The following is an 8,444-nucleotide window of genomic DNA, read 5'->3' on the forward strand; positions in this document are numbered from 1 at the left end:
TACTCTCAAGGTTGTCCTCTGGCCTACACACACACACACACACACACACACACACACACACACACACACACACACACAGACATATAAATAAGAGAGGTGGGGGAATCAGGTCTGAGTCAGGCAGAACACCTTAGCACACCTTGTAGGCTGAGCATAGCCTGCTGAGGCCTCTTCCTCCCACCCTTCCAGCCTGACCCAGTGCACTGGGACCTTGCAGGGACCAGGCTTCTCAGGTTACCAGCCCCTCCCTGCCCACCTGTCCTTGGGCCAACCTGGCCAGAGCACTGCTTTGTATTTCAGCATGTTCTTTCCTGCTCAGTAGCCTCAGTCAGTCAGTGAGGAGGTGCAGACTGCCCCAGGAGGCCGCACGGAGGGCAGATCTGTCTGTATCATGGCCCTGGAGCTGTGAGTCTAACGCTTCCGGCTTGTACACCCTTAGACTGTGGTCCCTGAACCCACATTGCTTGTGCCTCTGCCTACTCCTTGGCTAGAGAAATTGGGGTGTCTTTTCTGCTCAGGGCTGAGCAGCTCCTCAGCGTTGTGGGAGACGGTGGCTCAGGCCAAGCATACCTTCGTGGGTGTTGCACTCCAATCTGCTTGGAAAGGCGGCCTCGCGAGTGCCCTTCCCCGGAGATGAGCAGCGCTTACAGTTCTTACCGTTTTACCGTGTTTCTTAGAGAAGGGCCTTAGTCGCCAATCTCTGCTCCAATCTTCTGGCTCAAAGCCAGGGCAGAGCTGGCACTGAGGATCCATGGGCCGGACTCAAGGGTTCCTTGTCCCTGGAATGGATTGTCTCCTTTGCAGCCTACACTGGTCAGAAGGCTCGAAGGGTGAAGAAATAAAGAAGTATGGCCGGGAAGGGGTAAGTGTGTGGAGGCCACCTTTGTCTGCTCTCTGCGGGAGGTGTGTTAGCAGAAGCCCAGGAGACCTGAGTGAGAGTGCTTGCCTTGATGGGGATAGTGTGTTCCCTCTAGTCACCACTCCCTGTAAGAACTCAACATTACCAGGAGATAAGCTAGACTTGGAACTCAGCCCTTCACACCCTTGCTGCTTACCAAGGGGTAAACAGGGCTGGAGAGATGGCTCAGTGGTTAAGAGCATTGCCTGCTCTTCCAAAGGTTCTGAGTTCAATTCCCAGCAACCACATGGTGGCTCAAAACCATCTGTAATAAGGTCTGGTGCCCTCTCCTGGCCTATAGGCATACACAGACAGAGGATATTGTGTGCATAATAAATAAATATTTAAAAAAAAAGAGCCGGGCAGTGGTGGCGCACGCCTTTAATCCCAGCACTCGGGAGGCAGAGGCAGGCGGATCTCTGTGAGTTCGAGACCAGCCTGGTCTACAGAGCGAGTTCCAGGACAGGCTCCAAAGCCACAGAGAAACCCTGTCTCGAAAAACCAAAAAAAAAAAAAAAAAAGGGGGGGGGTAAACAGCATTATCTCCCGGTGACCAGAGCAGGGCCCCCTCAAAGCCGGGTCTTGTGTTTGCAGACACCACTGAGCAAATACAACCAGCAGTACCACAAGCTGTTTAAAGACATCCCCTTGGAGGAGATGGTTCTCAAAGGTGAGCCCTGCTGGTGGGTACCCAGGCCTTTCTTGGGAGCCTTTGTGCTTAGTTTACATGTGGGAACAACTGGAGAGAGACAGTGTGGTTTGGGATGCGGGGTTGAGTTCTGCAGGTTTGTGGGAGGAAAGCTCTTTCCATTCTGCTCTCATTGCAGACAGTGTTGTCCCCTGCCTGAGCACATAGGGACATTTGTACAAGCTAAATTCTCTTCTCTGGGCAGGGTAAAGCCTGTTCCTGAGGTAACAGGAATCTGGGGCTAGAGACCTGGACAGGAAGTTGCTCAGACCTTGTGGGCAATGGAGAAAGAGGAAACATCTAGCAGTCTAGTGGTGTGGAGTGGGACACTAGGATTCTCAGAAGGACCCTTTGCGTGCTTGTGGGATAGACTGGGGATGGGGACAGGAGAGTCTGAGGACAGGTGAAAAGGTAAGAGGATCCAGACCTGGGGCTTCTCTGGGTTATCCTTCCTCATGGCCATCCTTTCTCCTTGACTTCCCAGTGTGTTCCTGTGCCCTCCAGAGAGACCTCCTTCTCCATGGCCGGCTCTATATCTCTCCAAACTGGCTCTGCTTCCACGCCAGCCTCTTTGGCAAGGATGTCAAGGTAGTCATGAGTGGTGAGGGTTGCTATGAACCAGTAGGGCCCCTGCCCGGGACCAGGGGAGGGACGGTCTCCTGCTGTAGGCATGCCTCTAGCCATGCCTGTTGTCCATGTCCTCAGCACATGGTGAAGCCTCTCACTGTCTGGATGAGCAGCCTCAAGGTATCTCATCCCCATGTTCAGGGAAGTAGTTCTCCTCCTCCTAAAACACAGACGATCCTACATCTGCTGGCCTGAACGATGGACAGCTAAATTATACTGGCTTCAGGTATCTTAGAAATAATTCCAGGGTCAGAGTGCGGTGTCATTTTCAGGGAGAGTCACTGGTGTGATTAAGGGCCAGCTCAGGGGACTCGGTGAGTAGTCAAACAATTGTCTTTGGAGTCTTGGATAACAGGGATCATGCGCAGAGGAGAATCTGAAGCAGCGTGTGTTATCCAGGCTCGGGCACAGAGGTAGGGATAGTTGGAAGGGGGTGCTGAATGAGACTGTGAAAGGCCTAGATGCCCCCTGCTACCACACACAAGCAAGGTTTCACCAGGGTGTGCATTCTTGGCTGAGTGCCAGCTGTGTCTATCCTTTGCTCCAGTGCAGAACGCCCACTGTCTTCTTTGTGGGGTAGGTCCTGAGAGAAGCACGCCCCTCTCTCTCTCTTTCTCTCTCTCTCTCAGGTGGTCATTCCTGTGGTATCTGTACAATTGATCAAAAAACACAAGATGGCGCGACTCCTTCCCAATGGACTGGCCATCACCACCAACACCAGCCAGAAGGTCTGTGGGTCTCTGGGCCAACAACCTCTCCTTCTCTCCACCATAGCTCTAGACACTCATGGCCCGATGCTGGCCTGCTTACTCCCAGACTTGGACTTCTTACCCTGTAGCTGTTCCAGGTGGTGGTCTTGTTGGTTCTCACGGCCCCGTACACCTCTGGGCTTGGCCCTGATCCATGGCCATGGTCTGCTGGTGCGGCAAGAAGCCCCATCTCACTCTAGTCCATTCTGTTCCCTTCCATGTCCCAGTACATCTTTGTGTCTCTGCTCTCCCGGGACAGCGTATATGACGTGCTGAGGAGGGTCTGCACCCACCTGCAGGTATGGAACCCAGAGGCAAAGGTTGATCTAGGAGACCGCACCCAGGTCGTGGGAGAAGGCAATTCGGGGAGATTAACCTGTCTCTCTAGCACCAGGAATGGGAGCAGAGAGAGGGGATTTACTGTCTGAGCTCAATACACCAGAGGCTGTACTTGAACTCTGCATCACTGGGTATATCTTTTGGTTTGTTTTTGTTTTTCGAGACAGGGTTTCTCTGTGTATCTCTGGCTGTCCTGGAACTAGCTCTGTAGACCAGGCTGGCCTTGAACTCACAGAGATCTACCTGCCTCTACCTCCCTGAGTGCTGGGATTCAAGGTGTGCACCACCACCACTCAGCATTGGCCTATCTTTTGGCCAGTCTTGGTGTGTCCCCACCTATGCTTCCTAAGTGTAGAGATACAGGGGCATATGACTGCTTCTCAGTGTACCCTCTGGGGGCTGGAGAGATGGCTCAGAGGTTAAGAGCACTGACTGCTCTTCCAGAGGTCCTGAGTTCAATTCCCAGCAACCACATGGTGGCTCACAGCCATCTATAATGAGATCTGGTGCCCTCTTCTGGCATGCAAGCATACATGGAAGGAATGTTGTATACATAATAAATAAATCTTAAAAAAAAAAAAAAGAAAATGAACGTGTTAAAAAAAAAAAAGAAGAAGAATCTCAGTGTACCCTCTGGCCAAGGTGAAGAAAGGGAAGTAGGGTGGGGACAGGGGCATGGAAAATGAGTTGCCTGGGATTTGCTCCCCTACAGTAGTACAAAACACCCCCAATTCCCCACTGTGCAGAAACCCGACACAGGCAGCTTGTTTGTGGGGCCTCCCAGTGTTTGATCTCGCCTGTTTCTCCCCTTTCCTCCCCAGCCTTCCAGCAAGAAGAGTCTGAGTGTGAGGAAGTGCCCCGAGGAGGTGGAGTGCGAGTCTCCGGTGAGAGCTGAGGCCGGAGCCAGGGCCTGCGAGGAAGCGGGGCTCCAAAACCTTAGGGCCACCATGTAGAATTAGGGTACGGGTTCTGGAGCCGGTGGCCACACTGGTAAGGGGCTCCTAGACTGCATGCCATGTGGAGCACACAGGGCCTCAGCAGATTTGCCAACTCTGACAAAAGTATGTCCCCCAAACACTGGCTGGGCTGAGTCCCAAACCAAATGGAGGCCAAGCCAGTCATCCATCCTCTTTCTTTTCTCAGAGGAAGGAGGACTTTCAAAGCCACAGACATGTCCTTAGACAAGAACTCCAAAGTCAGGGGCTGGGGAGGTGGTTCTGTGGTTATGAACACTCTGTGGTTAAGAGTGGTTGCTGCTCTTGCAGAGGACATACAAGCAGGCAACACACACACACACACACACACACACACACACACACACAAATACAAGCAGGCAAATGACACACACATATACATCAAGCAAAACACACAATACAACAGGCAAAACACAGACAGACAAAAATACAAGCAGGCAAAACACACACACATACAAGCAAAATGAATACATTAAAAAAAAAAAAAACCCCAAAGCTGTCCCTGACAACCCAGACTTCTGCTTTCCTCCGGGAGCTGAGGCCCTGCGTAGGTTCAGTTGAGTTTTGAGGGCAGAGATGCAGTGTTGGTGACCTCGAAGTGTTTAGATTTCCTCGGTAACTATAAAGCATTTAGTCCGGCATGCAGTCTACAGAGTATCATGCCAGGGGGAGAAGTCATTGTTTCCTTTGGTATTGATTGGAACCATATTCACCTCTGCCAAGGTCAGCGGCTTGTTCAGAGTTAGATTAAATAAGTCATAATTTGTACCATCTGAGGCAGTCTTGAGCTCAGATCTGAGCACAAACTCGGGTTGTCTGACCGAAGATGACCACTGTACTTCTTCATTGTGGTCTTCAGACATATTGTTTGGGGAAAGGGGTTCCATTTTCTTCAGTGTTTTAAAGGCTACTGATAAGTTGCCCATATTCATACAACCAACTCAAAAACTCAGTGGATCAAAAACAACAACCATGCAGCAATAGGTGCGAAAGGAGGCGGGGACAAGACGCTAAGACAAAAAGGACCAGCTGGGGCAAGAGTGAAAATGTTAAGAGAAAAAAAATGTTAAGAGAAGGTAACAAATGGTTATGGTGCATTGTATACATATGAAATTATTTAAAATGACATAAAATTCAACCAAATGTCTTTTCAGTAGTAATACTGAATGGTATAATTACAATTAATAATACTTAAAAGATGTTTTCTGACCAAAGGATGATATAGCCAAGGGAGTTTCCAGAAGAGACATGCTGTTGCTATAGTCCTCTCCTGAGGAGGCATCTGGAGAAAGTCTTGATAACCCTGGAGTGGGCTCCTTAGGACCAAGGATGCTCATGGTCCGTCTTCCCCACAGGAAGTCCTTATCCCTGAGATGAAGTGGAGAAAAGTGTGCCCAGCCTCCACTTCCCTGTCACTCCCCGACAACATCTCTTGTGTCTCCCGGATACCTACAGACTCCACAGATAGCTGCTTCCCCTCCAGAAAGCCTCCAGGGTCTGGTGAGTTCAGGATCTTGTCTGTGACAACTGCTTGCAGAGTCTTCACCCTTTTTCTCACTTCTATGCAAAGAGCCCCGCATGGCCAGCCAGGCTTCTGAGAGCTGTTTCTTTCTTTCTCCAAATCCATATGGAAAATCCAAGAGCCCAAGCAGCTTCAGCACATGAAGGGAGGGGGAGCTGCCCCACTCTGGTTGGGACCCCGAGTGCCCCAGGAAGATGCCTAGCTGCTCTCCCATTGCAGAGGCCGTCTGTGAGGAAGATGTGTTGGAGGAAGAGCCCACCATGGACCAGGAATTGAGGCTGTGGGATTCTCGGCTTCTCAAAGTCATCTTTGTGATGTAGGTGTCTATAACAAGTGAGGTCTGGAACCCAGAGTGGCAGTCGTCATGGTGATTATGGTTTACGGGGGTTTTAAAGGGCTGACTGTTACCTAGACCTAAGAGGATGGTCCAGAGCAACTCCGAGCTCTGAAGGTCTCGTGACCCATCCTCCCAGCTCTATGTCTGAGTCCCCCCATATTCAGACCTCAGGCAGTGCTATGGCAAGGGGCAGGGTAAACTATTGAGAAAAGGAAAAGTTGCTTCCCAGGCTTGGGGAGCTATCAGATAACTGAGAGAAATACTAGTCTCTCCTTATTCTTTTTTTTTTTTAAATAACATGTGTATATATACATGCATGTTCAAATGTATGTGATTGCATGTATATACCTGTGCCCATGAAAGCCAAAGTTTAACATTAACATTGTAAGTGTCTTTCCTGATTGCTTTCCAACTTCTATATGGAGGCAGGGTCTCTCATTTGTTTTTTTTGTTTTTTTTTTGGTTTTTGGTTTTTTTTTTTTTTTTGGTTTTTCGAGACAGGGTTTCTCTGTGGCTTTGGAGCCTGTCCTGGAACTAGCTATGTAGACCAGGCTGGCCTCGAACTCACAGAGATCCACCTGCCTCTGCCTCCCGAGTGCTGGGATTAAAGGCGTGCGCCACCATCGCCCGGCTAGTGTCTCTCATTTGAACTAGCCTGGGGAGAGAGGCTGTAGTCATTGCCCAGGGTCAGAGGTGGCTGAAGGGAGGAGCCACATCTGCAGAAGAGGGCATCCTCTGTTTATAAAAGTCATGTGGTCAAAGTCTAGGAACTCCCAGAGCTGTGGAGGGCCTGGGGCTGGTACACTTCCAGATATTAGCCAGGCCTTACCTTCCGCTGAGTTGGTGGTACATGCAGTCCAGTAGACAATTGGCAAAGGGCCTCTGCTTTGGAGAACAGAAGACAGTAACAGGAGTCGGGGGGAGGGGGGAGGCAGATGAGGGGAAAGACCCACATTGATTTACTTTGCCGGCCAAAAACCCAGAGGTTTCGAGCTGAGACTGGTGGCTGCTAAGCCCTAGAAAATTGGCAAGGGGCCACATGCTATGTGATATGGGTCTCAGAAAAGGGACTGAGATGCGAGGGGCTGGGATGTGGGATCCTGAATTTGGGCACCAAATGTTAGATGGGGTTCCCGGAGGCAACATGGAAGTACAGGGTGAAAGATAGGCACCTCCAGAAACAGAATTGTTCTTTAATCAGGACAGCTGAAGGGCTGAGACTGCATCTGGGTGGCATGGGGGTCTTGGATCTTAATAGGGTAGAAAAGGGGGAGCTTTGGGATGGGAGAGTCCCTCAGCAGGTCAGTGCCCCTGAAGTCTGGAAGTGGGAGATACCAGTGAGGTTAGCCTGTGGAGCTCAGATACTCCCACAGGTATTCTCAGTCAAGTCAATGTTCCTGTCTGGAGCATCTCAACCCACCCAAGGCTTTTAGATTGTTAACCCTTCATCATCCACGTCCTCTGTCTCTGCCGTCTAGGTTGATTTTCAGCCCCAGCCTCTGTAGGGGAATGGGACGGCTTAGAGACATCACCTTAATGGCCCTGGAGGAGCTGTGGGAAAACCAAGGTGGCTAGTGAGAGAGAGAGAGAGAGAGAGAGAGAGAGGGAAGGAGGGAGGGAGGGAGGGGGGGAGGGGAGGGAGGGAAGGAAGGAAGGAAGGAAGGAAGGAAGGAAGAAGAAAAAGAAAGAAAATCATTTTGACTGGTTTCCTCTGTGGCTCAGCTGAAGGGCCTAGATAGAATTCTTGCTAACTGTAAGGATATTTCTGCGATGACAAGTCTCAAGCCATCCCTGTGGCCTTTAAGAAGAATGATGCCAGGCCTATTTAATGCATAGGAGCAAAGGGCTCTTTAAACCCTCTAGTTTGGAGAACAGGGGAATGTTCCTGCTGTTTCTGGTGAGCCTCCACTAATGCCCTTTCTTCAGGAGAAAGGCTCAACTCCTAGGTGGCACTTGATGCACACGCCTGTAATCCCACGCTGTAACTTGGAGGCTAAGGTAGGAGGATCATGGAGTTGAGTTCAGTCTGGACTGCTTAGTAAGTTCCAGGCCTGCCTGGGCTATGTATTTAGACTGCCTTAAAACAAAACTAAGCTAAACTAAAAAAGCATATGGAGGTGTAGCTCAGTTGTAGGGTGCTGCCCTAGTAGGCACAAAGCCCTGGGTTTGATCCCCAGCACTGTATAGATGAGGCACGACGGCATGTGCCTATAACCCTAGCAATTGGAACTAGAAACAGAAGGCTCAGACTTCAAGGCCATCCTTGACTACATATCACTTTTTTTTTGTTTGTTTTTTTTTTTTTTTTTT

General features: G+C 50.2%; 1 protein-coding gene across 1 annotated transcript in view; it reads left to right on the forward strand.

Moving 5' to 3' along the window:
* Positions 1-751: 751 nt before the first annotated feature.
* The window catches only part of Gramd2a (GRAM domain containing 2A), a 10,689-nt gene continuing 2,996 nt past the window's right edge, over positions 752-8,444 (forward strand). Inside the window, exons 1-8 of the mRNA XM_005369517.2 lie at positions 752-862; positions 1,493-1,568; positions 2,071-2,174; positions 2,843-2,941; positions 3,190-3,261; positions 4,123-4,185; positions 5,631-5,775; positions 6,017-6,113. Coding sequence (XP_005369574.1) covers positions 752-862; positions 1,493-1,568; positions 2,071-2,174; positions 2,843-2,941; positions 3,190-3,261; positions 4,123-4,185; positions 5,631-5,775; positions 6,017-6,113 — 767 coding nt within the window. The remainder of the gene's footprint in view (positions 863-1,492; positions 1,569-2,070; positions 2,175-2,842; positions 2,942-3,189; positions 3,262-4,122; positions 4,186-5,630; positions 5,776-6,016; positions 6,114-8,444) is intronic.

Source organism: Microtus ochrogaster, unplaced genomic scaffold, assembly GCF_000317375.1.
Source record: "Microtus ochrogaster isolate Prairie Vole_2 unplaced genomic scaffold, MicOch1.0 UNK49, whole genome shotgun sequence".
Lineage (NCBI taxonomy): Eukaryota > Metazoa > Chordata > Mammalia > Rodentia > Cricetidae > Microtus > Microtus ochrogaster.